General features: G+C 44.5%; 1 protein-coding gene across 3 annotated transcripts in view; it reads right to left on the bottom strand.

Annotated features, from left to right (window-relative positions):
* LOC147718142 (phospholipase A2 inhibitor and Ly6/PLAUR domain-containing protein-like) overlaps positions 1-22,082 on the bottom strand; it is an 80,163-nt gene that overhangs the window by 31,009 nt on the left and 27,072 nt on the right. For all 3 annotated transcript variants that reach the window (XM_086919216.1, XM_086919214.1, XM_086919215.1), the window contains one exon: positions 21,508-21,657. In XM_086919216.1, the coding sequence (XP_086775342.1) occupies positions 21,508-21,657 (150 nt within the window). The remainder of the gene's footprint in view (positions 1-21,507; positions 21,658-22,082) is intronic.

Genomic DNA, 22,082 nt, shown 5'->3' with positions numbered 1-22,082 from the left:
ATAACCGGGGTATATGGAGTAGATGTGACGTCTCACTGTGTGTTGAGACGTGTATGTGAATAATAGTGGAGAATGATCTGAAATGCCCCTGGGTGGGGTATCAATGTCTACAATATTATGTAAACTGTCTGCTGACGTGAAAAAGTAGTCAATCCTCGAGAGACTGTTGTGTTGATGGGTGACGTATCACAAAGCATCCATTAGACCAAGTCTGTCTAGAAATATGGGAGGTTCCAATATTGGGTTTTGGGGGGTGTCTAGGGTCTCGCAAATGATAGCATTAAAATCACCTTCAATTATGAGTTCCCCCTCTGAAATGGCAAGGAAGATATCGCTAAGAGCTGGGAGGGCCACTTGTTGGAGTGCTGGAAGAATGTATATAGACACTATATTAAGGGCCTGTCGTTCCCATTGGCACGCAATAATCACAAACCGTCTCTGGTCATCCGTCCATGTGCATTTAATTAACAGCGGAAGTTGCTTTCTCACTAAAATACCTACACCCCGCGACCCAGAGGAAAACTCAGAATACACTACCATTCGCAATCCCCACCAGTCCATGGCTTTACAGGAGGGGCCCGTCAGGTGCGTTTCTTGAATGAAAGCTACCGTAAGTGCATGGCGTTTCAAATATTGTACGACTAGCCCTCTCTTGAACTTGTCGCCCATCCCACAGACATTCCACGCAATCATTGATAGGGGAGGAAGTGGTGGTAGGGAAGGTGTTGAAGGTTCAGGGTTTCGTTGAGCCTGTATTACTTTATCTGTTGTAGGCTACATGCTTAATAGTGGAGATGTGCCGATAGTGTGTCTGATGCATAGTGTATGGATGAAAACAGTTAGTCACTGCCCTTCTGGAATCTGCAAACCACAAAATACAAACAACCATGAATAGTCCCCCCATGCTCTCCCTCTTCCCTGCTTGACCGAATTAAAACTACCCGCCTCCCCTACTGCGCAGAGTACTTAGTACCCTTTCCAACTACCATAATGTGGGAGGGAGAAAGATCGTCGGTGATTCCAGAGGACCACCCCTATATCTTCATAACTAATGGCTATGTTCCCTTCCATAAGGTAATAAAGAAATGTACCTCCCTGGAAGCAATTTTGTCATCGCTTGGCGTTTTAGTTTGTGATCCTTCAGTCATCTTCAGAAGGTTCTTCTTCAGTGCATCTGTCCCTCAACAGTATTGTCTGAGTTTCAGCCAATCCATTTGACAAAGCATGAAGTTCTGCCATTTTCTTGGTATCGGGTTTTCTTCACATCAAGGTTGTGGTCAATTCCTCCCATTAGCGCTTGATAATTGTATCGTAGCATTTGGTTGCTCCGGTTCGCTCCTCTCCGCAGTCCCACCGAGCTGTTCGCTACCCCCTCCAGAGCATTCTGATTGTGAACCTCGGCGCCAGCCCTTCAGCCACTCCTGGGTGTCTTCAGGTGTCAACAAAAACATGCCCTACCTTCGGCTTCTGCCCTTAGCTTCGCGGGGAACAGCATTGAATATTTGAGACCACGGTCTCAGAGTGTTTTTTTAACCTCTAGGAAGCCACGGCGCTGCTTCGTGACTGCTGCGTTTTTTTTCCGGAAATATTGTAACAGTACTGTTGTCAAGGCGCAACGGAGGGGTGGTTCGTGCTGCTTGCAGTATCACATCCTGATCTCTGTAATTGAAAATACGGGCCAAAATAGGTCGCAGGGGTCCTCTGTATCAGTTTTCCTCTGGTGATCCGGTGTACCCTTTCTACAGAAAAATAGTTGGAGAGGCCTCCTGATTGGAGATGCTTCATGACAAGGTCCTCAACGAATAAGTCAAAGGCTGGACCGCCTGTCTGTCCCAGCACACCTGTAATGTTATTGCGCCTCGACTGGCCTTCCTGGTCTTCAAGTTTTGCAGCCAGCAGTTTGCTATCTGCCTTAAGCTGGCAAACTTGCTTCTTGAGAGTGGAGGAATCATTCACTAGGTGTGAGAAGTTAGCCAGGCATATGATGTCCACTTGCACCAGTTTAATCGACCCTAATTGATGGTGGTTGTAAAGTTAATCTTATAGAAAGCTATCCTAGTGGTAGCATGGACCAGCAGTAATCGTGCTAAGACTTCAGAGAGCGTATTAAGCAAGTTGTTTTTACTAATTATAATCCTGTGAGTACCAAATGAAAGGACAACACACACGGTATACATCAAATATATTTGTATTTATTCTAAACACAAACCCACTGCACTCTTTATGAGCCAGAGGTAAAAATACAAAACAACTCACTGAGTTAATATATACGATAAGTTGCACAGTATACCTCATGCCCTAGGGGCCTCACAAACCATATACTAAAATAGTGGCATAAGAACCACAAGAGAATGGGACAGCAGGCCCGGGGCCTGTGGAATCGCTGGGGCTACTCTAAACAACCAAAGGTTAGGAAGTAGGAGGCCAACGGAAGACGCTTGCAGTGTCTAAACACAGCCACGGGTTACCATTGACTTTCTATAGGAAACGTAGAAGTTACAAATATACAATTTAAGGTCACTTCCAGATGGACTACGATGGAACCCTTTTAAACTAGGACACTTTGAGAGTCAAGACCCATGGGAGCACCAGAGGACTCGTGTTACCTCACCCAGGGAAGCCTGGTGCATAGGTGTCTTTTTCTGTTGGGTTTCGTCGTCGCTTTCAATGAAGAGCTGCAAAGAAGTGCTGTAGGCGACCAGGAGAAACGTGTCTGGGTGGATCCAAGGGTGGATTGAAGATCTGTGGAACCTGAAAGCAGAAGGCACAGAGTCTGGGTCACTATCCTGTGACCAGGGCGGCGATAGGATGATGCCACCAGATGTCGGGTGATTTCAGGTGAAGATGTGAAGTTTGTCTCTTCAGCAACGAGGACCAGGAGGTGTCAATGATGACCAGGAGCTGGATTCGAGCTGTCCACAAAGGATCTAGTAGACTTTGTTGTTGGTATCCGGACTAAACCCAACAAGCCTTAGCAAACGCAACCCATGCAGGATGTGGAGATTGGCTGCGGTGCAGGAACCTCTCCTTTGTAGGGAAGTTGGAGCAAGCCTGGCACAACCAGGAAAGCAAGTTCGATATAATGGAAAGTCTTCGGTGGCTCACTAGCCAACAGACTAGGAACCGCAAAGATGCGTCAAGCTGAAATGCAAAAGCGGGGTCCATGGGTCACTCGTGGAGTGGGGGCCTCTGAGATTCAGTGCAAATGATTTCGGTCTGGGGCTTCAAGCATACCAATGCACAACTTCGAGTTACCTTGTAAAGTGAGTGCAGCTTGCAAAATGCAGGATGTGCAGGAGTTCCGGTCCCACATCTCTGGTGTCTGCCATGGGTCTCAGCTTTGCTGTGAGCGAAGGTCGGGTCAGAGATGTCTGTAAGTTCATGTCCAGTGTTACAGATTCTTTGGGATCCGGCGGGAGCCTCAAAAATGCAGACCGGCAAAGTTGCTGTTGGTGCCTGTTTGAACAGGGTGGTCACTCTTTGACCACAAGGGAGATGTCTTCCAGTTGAAATGGAATGTTGAAGGTCCATGATTTATGTTTCAAAGTTTCACCCAGGGTAATCTAAAATCCTAGTTACTGGGCTCCCATACTTACACTAAGTTTAGGGGCTGGACTACCCTTAAGGTCTCTCCTAAGGGTGGACCTGGGAAGGGGGTGGTTACACCCCTTTCCCTTTGTCCAGTTTCACACCAGAGCAGAGTGCCCCAGCAAGCAGTTCGAACTGGGAAATGCATGGAGCACCTTGTGTGGCCCAGGCAGTGTCTGGAAAGCATTCACTGAATGCAGCCCTCTATGCCCCAAAACACAAAAGCCCATCTGGGGAGGTGCCAGAACCTCCCTGGACAGAAAACCTATTGTCCAGGCCTCCCCTGCCGGAGTTTCATCCAGCAACAGGAGGTCAGACTCATGTCTATGGTAGCAGCATCCATTTTGTGAAGCTGGGGCTCTGTTTAACTTTAACCGGGTAAACCAGTAACTACATGTCTTCTCCCTCTAAAAGGGTGGAATGCTACCCCCGCTGCCAGGACTGGCAGGGGGGTAGTATTCCAAGGTTTTTGACACCTTACACAACATGTTTTGATAAAGCCAAACCAAAGTTAGCATTAACCGCGAGCATTATAATGCACTTAAGAGTATATGGTATGGCTTTATCATTGAACAGCTATGAGGAGATGGTTCTGAAAGCTGCAGAGGTGCTCAGCTCATGCTAGGGCACCCTCTCACATAAAACCAACATTGTTAAGGCCTGCCATAGGAGTGTGTCTATATGTATATATAGATATAGGTATACTATATCTGAGAAAGGGGTGATTATACCACCTTACCCAGGCTGTGTGAACAGACATGTGGTGTAAGTTTGGAAGGCAAACCAGGGGTTGCACAATACATGCTGCAGCCCCTGGTAGGCCTAGGGTGCACCTATGCCCTGGGTACCTTTTGTACAGTATAAAGGGGCTCACAAGGGTGACCCCCTAAAGTAAATGGTATCCATTGTATAGAGAAGGCAGAGAGGCTGGGGCCCTGAATAGCAGGGTCCCAGGCCAACTAAGTCAAAAACCAGCAAAACGGTAGGGTGTTAAAATATCGATTACAAAAATATAGCGGACATAAATATCGTTGCAAAAATATCGTTTACAAAAATATCGACACCCTATACTTAAACAGGTAAGTACATAAATATCGACTCCAAAATATCGTTGTAATTAATATAGATGTAAAAAATATCGACTTTTTAAAATAATCAAAATTACATTAAATAATAAATAAATATAAGTACTATTAACAAAATACAGTACATTACTTTTATTTTTTAACTATTTCAAAAAAATTTACTACACTTTTTAATTATAAACTTAATAAATGTGGACATATAAATTGATTTTACACATTACTTTATATAACAACAATAATACATACATATAATTAAAATACCCCTTTACCCAAAAACCCCAACTCTGACCCTGAACCCTAAAAATACCCCTTTACCCAAAAACTGAAAACTGACCCTGAACCCTAAAAATACCCCTTTCCCTAAAAATATTTTCACTAAAAAAATCCTGTACACACACCTAAAATTAATTAAAAAATTAACATAATTAATTACATCATTATTATTCAATTAACTAATTGAAATTAATTAACTATTATTTATTACACTATTTATATTCATTTAAAACATTAATTAATCTAATATTTCATTATATTTAAATACCCCTTTACCCAAAAACTGAAAACTGACCCTGAACCCAAAAAATACCCCTTTACCCAAGAACTGAAAACTGACCCTGAACCCTAAAAATACCCCTTTACCCAAAAACTGAAAACTGACCCTGAACCCTAAAAATACCCTTTTACCCAAAAACTGAAACTGACCCTGAACCCTAAAAATACCCCTTTACCCAAAAACTGAAAACTGACCATGAACCCTAAAAATACCCCTTTACCCAAAAACTGAAAACTGACCCTGAACCCTAAAAATACCCCTTTACCCAAAAAAAGAAAACTGACCCTGAACCCAAAAAATACTCCTTTACCCAAAATCTGAAAACTGACCCTGAACCCTAAAAATACCCCTTTACCCAAAAACATTTTCACTAAAAAAATCCTGTACACACACCTAAAATTAATAAAAAAATTAACATAATTAATTACATAATTATTATTCAATTAACTAATTGAAATTAATTAACTATTATTTATTACACTATTTATGTTCATTTAAAACAATAATTAATGTATTATTTCATTATATTTAAATTACTTCCACCCTACTCCCCTATAAACCCATAACCCGCTACGGAACTATTAATACTAAATTCAACTGAAAATACATTATTAAATAATAATATACTACTAAAAATACTACTTTGACTACAAATATTCATTAAAAACACTACATTACTTATAATTATTTAAAAAACGATATTATTGTAAACTATGTTTTTGTAAACGATATTTATTACAACTATATTAATGTTAACGATATTACTTACCTGTCTGTCGATATTCTGGTCAGACGATATTTTTGTCATCGATATTTCTTCCTGTAGATATTTTTGCAGCGATATTTAGGTTAGTCGATATTTTTACAATGATATTCCTGCTCTGTACCCAGCAAAACACCAGGAAAAAAGTGGGGGTAAGCATATAGTCAGATTCCACCTTTCTGCACAAGGGTTGTTGCTGTGGCTTCTACTTCTGATACTCTGGTTGACATTTTGTTGAAGTCGCCTGGATTAATGGAAGTTCTACTGAATGAGTCCAGGGACGCGTTATTTAATGTGGTCATAATGTCTTACAATGTCATTTCACGTGTTTCTGAGTCCTTTGCGTTTGGTGCAGATTCAGCGTCTTGGCCAGCAGGGTCGGGCTGCGATTTAGTGTATGCATATTTTTCAAGCCTCGTCTGCTTCTGGACCTTCAAATTTCTGCTGCAAATTTTTGCCAGTACGGGAGGTTGCTAGTTATGGTTAGGGTCCGGGGTGGTAATCGCCACCGCCTGCCAGTGTACCACTTTTGCACACGCGGCCTGTCGGATTTCAAACCCCTTCTCCTGTGAATTTGTGTTTCACCACTTATGTCATCGGTGATGCTCATGGGGGTTTTTATTATGTTGAGGAGTGGTAATCTGCCAAAGTCATTGACTCCTTTCCACCTGCCCGAATGGCTCTGGTGGTATGACAGGGTAGTGCCTTGTCAGTGTACAGCGCCTGCACTCTTACCCTCAAGCAGCTGGAATAGAGACTTCCGGGGGGGGGGGCACTCTTCACCTATGTCTTAGCCGGAAATGTTGCGCTCTATAGGGGTTAGCTGGTGTCTTGGGCTGTGGGTAGCTGCAGTGGGGCCTCGGAGCCCTGTGTGTGCACTCACTGTACTCCTTGTCTGGGCATCCCCAGGTACACACTGCTGGCAGTCTCTGCGTGGACGTCGTATTTGGGCCCCTCTGTCTACTGCAACACTCCGCTCTGCCCTGCAGTGATCGTTGGATCGCTGAGTATGCTGCTGCCAGCTAAGTGTTGAATATAGACCCCGGCTTACTTCACCAGGTTAGGCCGCACTATGTCTGGCAGTCGCATTCACCTCTGAGAGAAGCCAGCCGGGTCAAAACTATGAATGCATGATGCACGGGGTCCTCCAATGTTCCCCTCTGCCTGCCTGTGTGATTCCTGTGATATGACGGGGCAGTGCATCTTCAGCGTATAGCGCTTGAACTTTCTCCCAGAAGAAGTTTGGATGTAGGTTCTCTGGGGGGCAGGGGACCACTCCTCACCTCTTTCCTCAAACCGTTAACCAGGTTTCTGGGCTGCGGTTGTGCCGGGGTTCCACAGCTTCATTTATGCCCCCTATGCAATTCTCATGTGGGCGCTGGTGCCTCCCAGGTAAACACTCCACTGTCCGTCACACAGCCATTGGCAGTTGCTGTGCGGGGGTCCCACCAGGTCACCTCTGTCTATTCGGGCACTACGCTCTGCCTTGCGATGATCGCTGGACCGCTGTGCGTGTCGCGGTCGGCTCTGAGCGGACTTTAGTTCCCGGCTTGATTTACCAGATTAGGCCACTTTGCGTCTGATGGGCACAGTTACTTCCAAAAGCTGCCAATCGCCTTCAGACCAGGAGCAGTCAATGCATGGGTGTTCCGATACTCTGTGCTGTTGATAGAAGGTTGAAAAGCCACAGGAAAACTATCCAGATATTCGGGGAAGGATTTTTGGATGACGGAGGCTCCCTAGGCTGCGGCCATTTTCTCTGGTTGCTAGCCACGCCCCCCCAAACTTAAATTTAACTCCTAATCCAAATCATTTGTATTGGCTAACACAAGGCTGGCAGAAATCAGCTCTATTCCTTATGGAGCTAACAAACCGTTTTTCACCCTTGGCTGTCTTGGACATTTGTGATTGACTTAATGGGCCTGCTCTTCTGGATACAGTGTTACACACCTCCCAGGAGGAAACATGGCTGTCTTAAAGACGTTTACCACTGGAGGGTTATAAGCACTGTCCCCATTAAGGTGCGAGTGCGCGCACCTCTCCTAACATGAGCGTGCACTGCCGTAGGTGCAGCGCTCTCCCACCCAGGACATCCCAGGAGATCCTCGTGCCTGAGGAGAGTCTGGACTCGGGGGTGCAGGTTAGGTGGGCTTGGGGGCTTGCGGCTGTTGGCACTTGCGGGGCAGATTGTGGGCTTTTGTTTAAGTATTTATGCTAATCACAGCCCCTTCACAAGCTGTGAATAACATGAATACTTAAACGAAAGCCCACAACCTTCCCAGCACCACGCTTTACAAACCAAAGAGTAGAGCAAGTTAAAAATACAGCGTGTACTTTCTGGAAGTACACGCTGTATTTTTAAACTTGCTCTACTTTTTTGTTTGTAAAGCACGGTTGTGAGAGAGATTGTGGGCCTTTGTTTAAGTATTCATGTTAATCACAACCCCTTCACGAGCTATGATTAACATGAATACTTAAACAAAAGCCCTCAACCTTCCCCGCACCGCGCTTCACAAACAAAAGAGTAGAGCAAGTTTAAAAACACAGCGTTTAAAGTACATGCTGTATTTTTAACTTGCTCGACACTTTGGTTTGTAAAGCGCAGTGCTGGGAAGGTTGTGGGCTTTTGTTTAAGTATTCATGTTAATCACAGCTCGTAAAGGCGCTGTTATTAGAACAAAACATTAAACGAAAGCCAACAACCTTCCCCAACAACCTTCCCCACACTTTGAAGCAGATGCCAAGAGCTTATCCCCTCAGTGACTGTAAGACAGTAAATTGCAGGTGTAATCTTTTTTCAATAGAACTTTGTCTAACTGAAAACATCTTTTATTCAATGATGAACTTATCAGTGCTTTGTTTTTTCCAATGGCGATGGTAATATGAGTCATGAATAGCTGACCTGGAAAAGTCGGAAACTCAAGTGTATATATGTAGATCAAAGCATCACAATAATATTTGTAGATAAATACCTGGATCACCTCCTTTCCCCTGTGCCCATGACACAGCCCCCATATCTCTTGGCTAAGGACCTGAGAGTGGCATTGAACCCGATTATGACAACCACTGCCTGGCACGAGGCACATCATCTCCTGGGAATATCCCCCTACCTGCGCCAGAAGGCTCCACTGTGACACAAATCCTGCTCTCCTCTACAGAAAATGTATCTTCCAGTTCAATACTTAATAAGGTATAGGGGGTTTCGGTTTAACCAATATTCATTATATTCAGTTCAGATAATAGAGTTTAAATATGCCACTCTCACTGATGAGCTGCCAAGGCACTCTATTAGATTTCAGTATTTGGAACAGCCAGTTTAAATGTGTGATAGCTTGCAACTGAGCCTGTCCATTCTGTAGGAGATTTAAATCTTCTTTTATAAATAATTTGAGGGAACATTGGTTATACGTCCTTTCTTGTTCTGGCTACCCCTTCACCTACAGGAAGATCAAGAGGTGGCCTTGCGGTTTATATTTCCCTGGCTGTAGAATGTAATATAAAGGTTCTGCCAGCAGAGAGTCTATGTATAAATTCACAGGTACTTTGCAAGTGGTCCCACAAATTGGGTCTTATTAGTTTTTATATTTCAATATCCTGTGCCAAGGTTGTGTGTAATATTACTATGTTGGGCTCCTTTTGAAGGAACCATCTTAATGTTGCTTTTCAAAATTTCATGATAGCCGTGTGGTGACCCCAGGGTCTCTAACCTGGCTGATCTAGGTTGCCCACACTTAAGGGGAACATCCTCTACAAGGGGATACATTGAATGGTTTCCTTCATGAATTTGACTTATTGTCCCTCATGTGTTCAACCGACCCCTGCAGTAAGGCCACTGTTCCATCTTTTAATGGGAGGGGTGGTGGCACATTTATTGATTTTATAGAGGTATCATCGCCTGTACCTGATTTATTTTAGGGATTTGTTATTCAAGCCAGTCTACATAGTGACGATAACCCTTTGTGTGTTTATGTTCTTGGGCCCCTACTGTCGCACAGAGGAGGGGCCGGGCAGAGTGGGGTGGTGAGACCAACAGATAGCCAAAGACGGCTGAAATTGACCCAGATATCCCCAGACATATTTTGGGAATCAATATCGGTCTTGTGTGCAAACTAGTTAGCTATGTGCACCACCCCTTATACGGCTCTGTGCGAGGATATTAGTGCTTTTTAAACTATTTCCCTGAAAATAAGTGACTTTTTAAGAGCCCTAGCTCGGAAAATTGTTCCACAGATCCCCAGATGATTCAATTCCCTTTGCTCTCGGACAGCAAGGAATCTGCGGGAAGCCCTAAATAGGTGTCCAAGAGATTCCATGTTAATTAGATCCTGCCGAAGAGTGTATAAAATGGTACTGGCAAGACGTAGGTCCACTCTAAAGGAGGAAGCCTGGAGGGAGTGAATTGAGGCTAGTATGCTAAGGGACAGTTCCAGGTTCTGGAGCATGATTAACAGCCCCTTCCCAAATCACGAGAAAGGAAGTGCAGTGGGTGCCCATATTACTGAGGAGGAGTGGGTGCTCCATTTCGAAGCTATGTTGTGGTGTCCCCCAAGTTAAACTGACCCTCTGGCCATGAGGAAGGTATTTCTGACTTAGTTTTTAACATGGAAGAGGTCAAGGATGGCATTGTCAGGTTCTCACGTAACAAAGCCCAGGACCTGATGGTATCCCATCTGACCTTTTTAAAGCAGATCCAAATTTTGGGCACCTGTTCTTATGGCTGTCATGAATGCAGCAGCAAAAGGTTTCTATCCTAAGTCTTGGGCGTCTTCTACTATAGTGCATGTTTTTAAAAGGCAATTAAGACAGCACTCACTGCTATTGACCGATTTCTTTGTTGGACTCGGTGAAGGTGGTGAGTCGAGTACTTCTAGATAGGCTGACTAGCTGAGCAGAGGAGCACGCTATTTTATCAGAAGTCCAGTAGGGGTTTCACCCAGGGCGTCCACCGTGGCCCTGTGCCTTAACCTACATATGATCCTCAACAAATACATGGTTGCCTGCTCTGGTATTATTTATTCAGACTTTATGGATCTTTCCTCCGCATTTTATCATGTGAACAGGACTAAGCTTGGCAGACCAGGTTGGCCATCATGGTAGATGGGAACTTATTCTGGAAAACCACCATCAAGCAAAAAAGGTGCAAGTTAATTCTCGCAAGATTTAAGAGTTTTCTGCAATTTTTCCATAAAGAGAGGAGTACGCCAAGGGTGTATCTTAGCCCCTTCCTATTTAATTGGTATATTAATGATCTGGAGGTAATTTTATTGACAACAAGGTTTGATTTTCCGCAGGTAGGTCAACGTGGCCTGCGGGTTTTGTTATACCTGGATGACATGGTTCTTATACCTAGGACTGCTAGGGGTTTACAAACTCTGCTTGACACCTTCTCCACCTTTATAACGGACCTGGATTTACAATAAACAACTCCAAATCTTATGTGATGCAGGTGGGTTTTCACACAATTTTTTATTTTTTATTTTTTATTTAGGGTAGGACATGCTCAGGTCCCCCGCACTGATGTCTTCTTGTATCTGAGGATCATATTGAATGAGCAGATGAAATTGGGCCCACTAAAAAAGAGAAAGAGGGGAGACTTAGTGCGGGCTATTATGTCCATTATTAATTTTGCTTCTAAATTGAGCAAGAGACCGATTGCAGCACGTTTAAAGATTTATCAGGCTAATTGTGTAGCGAAAGCCTAATAAGTGGTATTTTTGTGACACACTGGCTCTCCTCATACAAATATTTTGGTTGAAAATTGGGCTGAATGATGCATCATCTTAGAGTCAATTGATATTCAAAGAGTATTTGACCCTTAACTATGCCCATCACATAGCTTGGCTTAGATATATAAAGTGTAGCTTTAAAAGATTAGGGGGCATATTCTCGAGGAGTTATCAGCACTTTATGGCAGCCAATGATAAGTTTACAGTTTCAATAGGTCTAAAAAGGGTTTATAGTCAGGTTCAAAGAGAAAAGGGTGCACTGCTGAGTTGTAACGCAAAACTTTCAATGGGATTTACAATGAAAAACAATTGATGTGCAAAAGGTTGAGGGGATGAGCCCTATAACCCCCCGATGTAGTGTCAGCCTAGACTGATATGGCGTAAGTCAATAGCACAATACCCATGCACACTCCGACATTCAATAAACAGTTGTGTCAAAGTAGACACTAAGGCAAAGGAAACAAAGCCTGTAATTCAACAAAATTAGTGTTCTCTCATTAAAAGAGCCGTTGGATGTGCAGTTTTCTTTAATGTTCTTATAAAACGATCCAGCTGACACGTCTTTCGTCGCACATGGGACAATCTTCCCGCGACTCGTCAGGGCTATCGTGATAATGAAAACACAGGGGAAGTCACTCCGTCGGTGATAACTTCGACCCGAGGGGCCCAGGACTGAGTTGTTGAACGAGGGATGTAAAGTGCTGAAGACGTATCTAAGTAGACTATGGCCGAGTGCAAACACGGTATAAGACTGCGTAGGAACTTCAAAAATCGTGTCCAGCACAAAGTGAGGAGCTCTAGTGGAGATTGAAAGTGTTTCAGGTGTGTGTCTCCGCAGTATAAAGTAATGTTGGATGAGGACCTCATCCGGTACACAGATCGGCAGGCTGCCGTAGACGCACCCGTCTTTGTTACAAGGCAACTACCTGTCCGGTGACACCTTCAAACCAACATTACTTTATACTGCGGAGACAGACACCTAAAATAATTTCGATCTCCACTAGAGCAATGGTGAACCACCACAAACTCTTCACCAATGTTGTCACCAACTACCCAGGCAGTGTGCATGACTCATACATCGTCCGACAATCCATCAATAATCGGCGCTTCCAGAATGGCACCAAAGGAAATGCAGTGCACATCGGTAAGTACCAAATAAACACACCAAACACCTAAACTCCATAATCATGCAACTCACAAATCCTGCAATACACACGTTACAAACCCACATACAACATGCCAAACAACATATCCACCAACCAGACAAAACAGCACAACATACTCTGGCAACATGGGCTAGCCATGTACAAGCGCCATCAATGGCATGGCACCTCTGCAGTATGTGGGTAGAGGTGGGAACCAGGCATGTGTGAAGGAGGCAACTGACCCATGAATGAGAATGCACACATTGTCAAGTGTGGCGTGGATGTGCTGGACAGACTGCAGTATGCAGACCACACACATATCCATGTCGAAATATAATGCTGGTGTTGGTGGTGTTGTCGAGAGTGGACGCAGGCATTAGTGATAAGGCATCCTAACATGGCAGGCGGTGTCTGAAAGACACCGCCATCATAGAAACCCTTTTCCGCTCTGGTCGCCTTGCGACTGGGGCGGAAAAGCGGTGGACGGTCTTTCTGTCCGCTGCAGTCCCCCCTGCCATTCTAATATGGCGGGGGGAATTCTGGTGAGGATGACGGGTGGATTGCCCCCGCCTGGCTGGCATTGGCTACCGCCAGCGTGGCGGGGGCAATACGCCCGACGTCCTAATGGTCCCCTTTGTCTCCTGATCACCCGCCCAATATGGCTCCAATATCAACTATTCCCCCTAACACTCTGAGGCACACTAAACAGAACCCTAGAGGCATAATCAAACACAACCTTAGGCAAGTTACCCTCATTCAGGAACCCAATACATCCCTCTTCATGCCCTGTCTTAAGTGTATACTTATAAAAACGTAGATCGGCCTCAAGGCACGCAGCCGACATAGCTGACCTCATTCTTACACAAGAACCGGACTTGCTAATTTTAACCAAAACTTGGCTAAAAGAATCCTCTACACCCATTATTGACATACTAGTACCCCCAAATTATGACATCATCAGACTGGTTAGAATTGATAAGACAGGGAGTGGTATCGCCTGCATACACCATAATAATATTGCAGTAAACGGATCCATATCCGATTGTGCACATCTCCCTCTGTTCCCCCAGTCCCTGATTATTACTCACCCTGTTTCTGTTGTGCCAGGTCATGTTGAGCAGTGTCCGGTCCCCCAACTCCTGCCACTGTCTCCACACTGATGACTGTGGACATCATATTCTCCATCTCATCCAGCTCCTCCTGTGGTGCTGGACTCCCACCTCCAGTCTGCATTGCTGCCTTCTGGTTGTTGGTGAGTGTCTGCATGGTTTTGCGCTTCACATAATTTCAGCGCCTCTTGACCTCTTCCATTGTCCTCCTCAGCACTCTGACAGCATTCACCTTGTGCACACTGCAGCACACCTAGAAACAGCAAGTAGGCCTCCGTTGACTATGTGCCCAGAGGGGGCCCATCCAACACATCACCAATCTCACAACCAACCCATGCACATGTGTCAAATCCAGCAAAGCCGCTGGTCTGTGAGCAACACTGACAATGCAAGTGACACTGCATGACGAATAGCATTGCTGCAGTCAAGATATCATGAAATGTTGCATGCCACAACACTGAGGTGGCTGAGTGTGGACCACATCTGGAAAGGAGCAGATCCCACAACCCCTGACGTCAACAACACATCTGCAGACAAACCATGCCCCAGACCCACAACTCCTACCAAGAGCCCAATGTACCGAAGTCTGCAACATCTCAGCACTGTATAGGCACAGAAGTCAAAGGCACACCGCATGAAATGGCTAAGGGGTAGCAAATTCAGAGCTGCAGGGGCGACTCTCCCAAAGTGCAGCACACACACATAACATTCAGAGCATCTCAACAACGACAACAATGTGGTACAGACCACAACACATCCACAACAGAAGATAGGACACAGCAAGTGCTGCTGGTGGGTAGAAACTGGCTAGTGTGAGCTGATAATGTACAAGTACAAATACATCTGTGATGTTCTCGAAATGTCCACTGTCCCGCATCAAATAGGCAGCTCCTTCCAAACAGTCACAATGTACCATGTCATGCAGTCTGTATGTAAACATGAACAATGCGTCAACATACATGTGAACACAAATTTAAACTGTATCTCCCCCTCACATTGTAGAGGGAAAACCAGCACCTCCTGCAGAGCAGACTGAACCTCTCTTCTCTGATGACGAAGAGGACATCCAAATCTTTGACACCAATGCCCTCCAAGAGTTCATTGACAGCTTAGTCAACCCACCTCCAGGAGCAGGACAGCCCAGTTGCATCGATGAGACCCCACCCCCTGCACAGACCACACTTCAGGCAGCACCCACAACCACGGCAGCACCCCAGGACCCCCATGAACAACACATGGCCTTCCAACGCTGTGTGTTGGGGCGCCAGGATAAGATGGCTGAACAGGTGAGAGTGGGATTCGACCGCATGGCAGCCAAACTAGATGCCATACGTGGGTGTCTAAGTCCCATCAGTGACCACTCACAGTCCCTAACGGACACCCGCAGTCCGTTCCAAACTCTCCAACAATACATGGCTGACATAGCTAGAGTCCTGACTCAGACACAAGAACAACTGTCTAGTCAGAGTGGCTCCAGCAATGTCACCCGGGAGTTGGGACACATGCGCAGGATAATGGAGAACATGCATCAGATGCAGGCAGAAAGAACAGCTGCCACGGCTGCACACCAGCATGAGGTAGCTGGGTTCCTCAATGACCTGCAGACCCTCCTCATGGCATTGCCAGCACAAGGCCTGGCGCAGATAAATGCTGCTGCTACCATTCAATCCACATCTCCGCCCACTGAAGTGTCAGTGCCATACAGTGTGACATACATTCCACCTCCATCCCCTGAGGTGTCACTGCCACAAAGTGCTACAGACAGAACACCACCACCCACATGTAAGGCACATGAAACAGCAGTGGACACTGATGCGGATGATTCTGCCTTAGTGGTTAGAAGGACGTAGTAGCATTCATCTCTGCCAAATGGCCTGTTAATGCTTGGTTCTTGCCTCTGCATCATCACCTTCCACTGTCCCCTGACACAATCTGCAACACTCACCTTAGACCTCGACATAGACTACCATATTCTGTTTGGTTACAAATGACACAACAATCAGATTGTGGACTGAACTCTTCCTCTTCCGATGAACTTGTCATTCCCTAAAGGACTCTGGCTGGCCCTCCATGGGCCAACAATGTGAAGTGGGGTTTGCATGGCCCTGTTCTGCTCCAATTACAACACTCCACTCAATGTGCATTAAACATTCATTTCCACACAGATGCGTCAGGTCTATGATCATTCAATTGTGGAAGTATGGAAGAATGTAGGGTCAGTGATTTACCTTATGTCCATGTTGCTCATGTTGTCGGACTTGAGTCACAGGGTGCAACATTACTGATTGCTGTCCGGGTGGTGCAGAACAATACAACAGAGAAACATGCATTAGTTACCTCCTTGTCCAGGGGGGACGACAACGCTACATGTCCTGGGTCTTCCCTGTAGTGATCTGCTGATCACAGGTTTAGTTGTCAGCATGTCACAGCCTTTTCCTCATGGCTGGTTTACACCCACACCACACACATCCAGCACACGTGTCACAGGACATGTGACCCTGCTTCAACATCACATTCCCCATTGTTGGAGGTGACATGATGGCGTCCTCACCACAATACTCAATCATAGAGGGTCCATGACTTGTGTAGCACAGAGTTGGTGGCACCGGATACACTGCGGCCGGCACGGGCCTACAGCCAAGGGACGGTGACTTTTGATGAACTGAGGTAGGGGCAACTTAATCACTGAGTGGGTGTGCAGCCTGCCCTGATGTGCCGTCCTAGTAAGGACTTGTGTGAACCCGGATGGACTGCAGTGTAGGCCTGAGCCAATGGGCAGCGCGCGTTGCCTCGCAGTTCACACAGTTGGTGGCACCTAAAGAGCAGAGAGGGTGTGCAGCCTGCGATGATGGCGTTTGGACTGATAGGATTTCTGCCATTGCAAAATCAAGACCCATTATCACACGTGTGACTTGGTGTCCTGCGGTGCAGGTTACATGATGTGGAGGCTGACATGTTTGCGGGCCCCGGGCTTGGATCTTGAACCAGCACGTGGTGAGCCCTCTTAGAGACACGCCGGTGGCGGAAGGTGAGCAGTGAGGCCTGGGTGCCCAGGGGCGGGCAATCACTGATGAGAGACAGGAGGGGCTGGAGTGCAGCATCCTTTGTGCGCATGGGTTGGCAAGCGATGATGGCGTGTGCAATTATATGGAATCTACCATTGAAATATCTGGACTCTCTTTCAGATAAGGGACCTGGTGGACTGCAGTGTATACCGGCACGTGGTTGGAAACACAACGGTGGCAACAGGTTAGCGGTGAGGCTTGGCTCTGCGGTGTTGGCACTCTCTCTAACTCTCCCTCGCTTCCTTTCACTCTCTCTCTCTCCCTCTCTCTCCCTCTTTTTCTCTCTCTCTCTTGCTCTCTCTCTCTCTCTCTCTCTCTATTTCTCTTTCTCCCTCCCTCTCTCTCCCTCTCTTTCTCTCTCTTTGTCTTTTCATCTCTCTTTCTTTCCCTTTCATTCTCTCTCTTTCTCTCTCTTTCTCTCTCTCTCCCTCTCTCTTTCTCTCTCTCTCCCGCTCTCTCCCTCTCTATCTCTCTCTCTCTCTCCTTCCCTCTCTCCCTCTCTCTCTCCCTCTCTTTCTTTCTCTCTCTCTTTTTCTCTATTTCTCTCTCCTTCTCTCTCTTCCTCTTGCTTTCTTTTACTCTCTCTTTCCCTTTCTTTCTCTCTCTCTGCCTTTCTTTTTCTCTCTCTCCCTTTCTCTCAGTTCGTTGATGAGCGCATGATACACCTTCCTATCTCGACTTTTGTCTTGCAGGCTGTGACTTACAGATTGTCCAGAGAAGACCCGCCATGACTCATCCAAATAGTTGTTTTGAGTTTAATTTGAATAAAATGATTTGCTTGGAAATTCAAAGATGAATGAATGATACTCCTTTTTTTGACCACACATGAATGTTGATTATTGTACTTGTGCGACATCAGGTGAATTGTTTTGATCATGATTTCGTAAAGTTGATGTAACATCTTTGTCCGGGGGTACCCAGCACTGGGGGGGCTGGCCTTGGGGGTGATGGCAGTGGGTGTTGTGGCCCTCTTGCGTGTCCGGGCTGCATGATCAGTTGCTCCATGGCATCTCTTCTTCTTCAGATTTGGCTCTGGGTTGGGCTCCCTTTTATGGTGCAAGATGTCATCCGACTTTACACCAGGTAAGAGCAGGTGTTAATTCCCTGCGGATAAAGTACCTTATTGCCTGTTTTGGATCTTATCACCGATCTGGCTGGTCGTTGAGAATGTTGAAAAGTGATGTTTTCACAGCTTTTTGCATGGGAATGCCTACTCTGCATATCATTAGCGTTAGTTGCCAGTGTCATCTGTGGCAATGTTTTTTGCGACTGCTATTGCAGGAAAATTGGTGATATCAGCTGTTAGCACCAGCCTGTGAATAGGGCGATATAGTTGTTGTCACTTTGGCTGCGATAAAGTACCACTAACTCTGTGATAAGTCCTTGAGAATATGTCCCTATGAGTCCACTATTGATTACGTAATAGTCTATTCGGAGACAAACTGCTCAAATAGACTGACAATTTACAGCTTTTACTGACCACGCCATACTTTTTTCTACATTATTTGTAGAGGTAAAAAAATATATACTCGTACAAAATATGAAGCAACCCATCTTGGATAGAAAAAATGGCAACCAGCTAAAATGTCCCTAAATCGGTAAAATTGGTCCCACAATTCAGAGCTTGAAATATGAGGCTGGTCTTAAAATGCATATAATTGGAGGGTAATACTTATTTATTGCCTTCTTCTATTGAGAGTCCACTCAAGGAACTCCCAGTGAAACTGTGGTTTTATGAAGTCTGTTCTAAAGCCTTAAGCACCTTGCTTAGGACTTTAAAAAAACAACCCAGAGTTAAGGTCCAAATTAAGATGCTCTGCAAAGTGTATGTGGAGCTAGGAAGAATAGGGAAAGTGCTCAAAGAGAAGAAGCATGGGTAAACCTAGAGATAGCAGGAGCCTCCAAGAATTGTAAATAATCCTGGAAGGTGATTAATGCCCCCTTCTTTAAAAGTACAATTGACCCCTGTCTAGACTCACATGCTAGTGAAGCCCAATGGGTGGCCAACTTTGAACACATTCATTTTTAAATAACACCTCAGGAACTGAATGCCCAATTGTAGAATCATCACAGTGTGAAACTTTGATATTTTCAGTACTGGACGATAGCAGGGATTGGAAAAGTGCTCTAGTGGAACGGCACTGGGGCCTGATGGTGTCCCTATTGACTTTTTCCTTGAGAACCAAGATTTATGGTGCCCCGTTATTAACTTATATTTGTAATGAAATTGTTAAAATTACCCCTCATGCCTCATGGAAAACTAGCATTATTGGGCCATATCATCAAGAAAGGGTGATACATTATCACTGCTTTTATCGGCAGGGCACTGCTGCTAAAGCAGTGATAATGGGCTTGATAATATACCCTAGTGATTTCCCATAGAAGCCCAGGTTAACACCACCATTTTCTTGCCGATAAAAGCAGTGATAATATATCGCCCCTTTCTTGATAATATGGCCTATTGTTCCTATATACAAAAGGGTGACCAAGAAAAGCCCCAGAGTTAAAGACCCATCTCACTGCTGGATACCAAATCAAGTTAATGGGGAGCCTACTTTTAGATAGGCTGGAAGAGTGGGCTAAGGAGAAGAGTAGTTTGTTGCCTGCGCTATATGATTTTCAGAGTGCTAGAGGCCCTAAAGACCAGTGCCTCAATTTACCCATGATAATTGATAAATATTACTCTTGAACCTAACTCAGAATATAATTAAAAACTGCCTAGGTATGTATTACAGACAGAAAATTCTCTGCCTCCAGTATGTGAGATGAAACCTGCCTGCTTTAGGAATTATTTATTACCCCAGTGTGTGTAAAACAGTCTTGAAGCATAAACTGAAGGCAATCTTCTTTTCAAAGGCAGCTTATGAGCACCACAGAGAAAATTGTTTAAAGAAAATAGTGATGTTGTACCAACTGTCATCACCGGTACTTGAGGGGGGCTACTAATATTTACAGAGTGTCGGAAATGGTCAAAATTGATATATTCTGCTGAGATTTCGACTAAATATAATTCCACTGATGTTAGGCTTCTCTGCTAAGAGGTATAGAAATACTGACCTTTCGCCTTGCCCTTGTGACAAGAGATCAGATCAGTCTGACCTTCATATATTCTTTTTTGTGGTTTTTATGAGATTGAAAAGATACTTAAAAACGGGCAATGTCGCCCGCTTTATTGTTTTTGAAGAAGAATCTTCATGATCCAGTCATTTGCTTTGCGTTAGCCTCCTTTTAGTCGCTTGCCTAGGAAGTAGAAATTACTTTGTCTGTGCTCTTGAAAAAGATGAAAGCCGCTCTTTTAGTCCCCAAAACTGTATTTTGTCCTTTCAAAAATGTATGTATATGTTTGTCTGATGATATTGTTGTTTCTCCATTTTTGTGATCATATTTCATACCTTGTTATACGTTTTTTATTGTAAATTATTTATTTATTTATTGAATTTAATGGACTTCAGAGATTAGGGTACAAGTTGGGTTTCTTATTTGCTATGGTTAAGACGTATCTGAATGTAACTGTGTCTTTGTTGTATGGTCTTTTGATATTCATTTTATATTCTTTATATTTGTGATCTGTAACTGCTTTTAACCAAGCCTGGGTGGAGTTTGCCGAGTTCTGCTACGCGGAACTCTGCAAAGTGCAAACCAAACTCTGCCTTGCTATTCGGGGCTCCACAAGTGGTGGAGTGCACTGTGATTTTCAGTGCCAGGTGCTTGTCTGCACTGTGCAATCATCGCAAATGGCACCATGCACAGCATAAGTGGGCGCTGCTTCCTTTCTGACGCTCAAGTAGGTTTTCACTCCAGCAGCTCTCTTAACACAAACAGTTACTAAACGTCAGTGGGCATAAGCATACACAACCACTCGCAATAAGAAATCTGACTGCCTCCGTTGAGAAATCTTGCCTTTAGGTTGATTTTCCACACTTGCGTTCACCAACTTGATATTGAAGATCGCGAATGAGGATGAAATCTCGCCCGGAGGTGGATTTTCCTTGCTCGCACTCTCCAACTGGATATTGATGAACACGAGCGTGCAAAAAAAGCCTCTGCTCCGCCTGCTGAGCGGATTATTTTGGAACTCTGCGTGCTCTGCTTAAAGGTGAGTGCAGAAATCTTTGTAAACTCAGTGAGCAGAGCGAAGTTCATGGCCCAGACGTACCTTTAACGGATCGAATAAAGAATGGATTGATTGATTGAGGCTGATGGACCTTTTGAAGTCCAGCGACAGCTATCTGGACTTAGAATGGATGTAAAAAGACACACACATTTTGGGAGCCTTAGACTTAATTTCACAAATATTGAGGTTTACAACAAACTTCACTTTTTGAAAGCACTTTGGCACCATATGTAGTCAGTTTCTATGAGTTGCAAATAATTAGCGTGAACATAATTACAATCTAAAGAAATTGCTGGAAACCATGAGGTGTAATGCAGCGGGATACAAAACTCTTAATTGTAAGAATCAATGTATCTCACCAGGAATGGAGGCAGTACCAGAGAAGGTGCCACATGCATTCTGCTTCCCAGTGCACTGAACTACTCCAGTCGCTCTGCACGGTTCATTGGACTGGTCATTGAAACAATCTTCACATATGTAGCCATTGGGGGTGTTGTCTTCAGAAGGCACTGAAATAACCAAGGACAGGACTTGAGAAGCATATTTCTGTTCACAAAATGGTGCTGACTCATGTCTAAATCCCCATATTCATACAATAACCACTTTAGACACCCCACTTTGTATGCTATTACAGAAATGTTAGATATGTCTCTTGTCTGAGATCTTTCAGCTGTATGTTTGTCTATAAAAGGGTTTTGTTACCAGTGAGTGCTGCAGAATTGTATGTGGTTTGAGTAGCTGACTAGTCTCATTGTTTGTTTCATGCAAGTGAGTAGTAAGTGAATCAATACACACACATATCCACAATACAATAATATGCAATTGACCCTTGCCTTTTAAGCTACTAAATAACAATATTTTAAAAAGTTCAAAATCTAAATAAATAAATATAAATATAAATAAATAAATAAAAATTAATTCCCAAAAAGATATA

This window comes from Lissotriton vulgaris, chromosome 4_2, assembly GCF_964263255.1.
Source record: "Lissotriton vulgaris chromosome 4_2, aLisVul1.2, whole genome shotgun sequence".
Taxonomy (NCBI): domain Eukaryota; kingdom Metazoa; phylum Chordata; class Amphibia; order Caudata; family Salamandridae; genus Lissotriton; species Lissotriton vulgaris.
The sequence above is the reverse complement of the archived record's forward strand: the minus strand, read 5'-3'. Positions and strand labels throughout refer to the sequence as shown.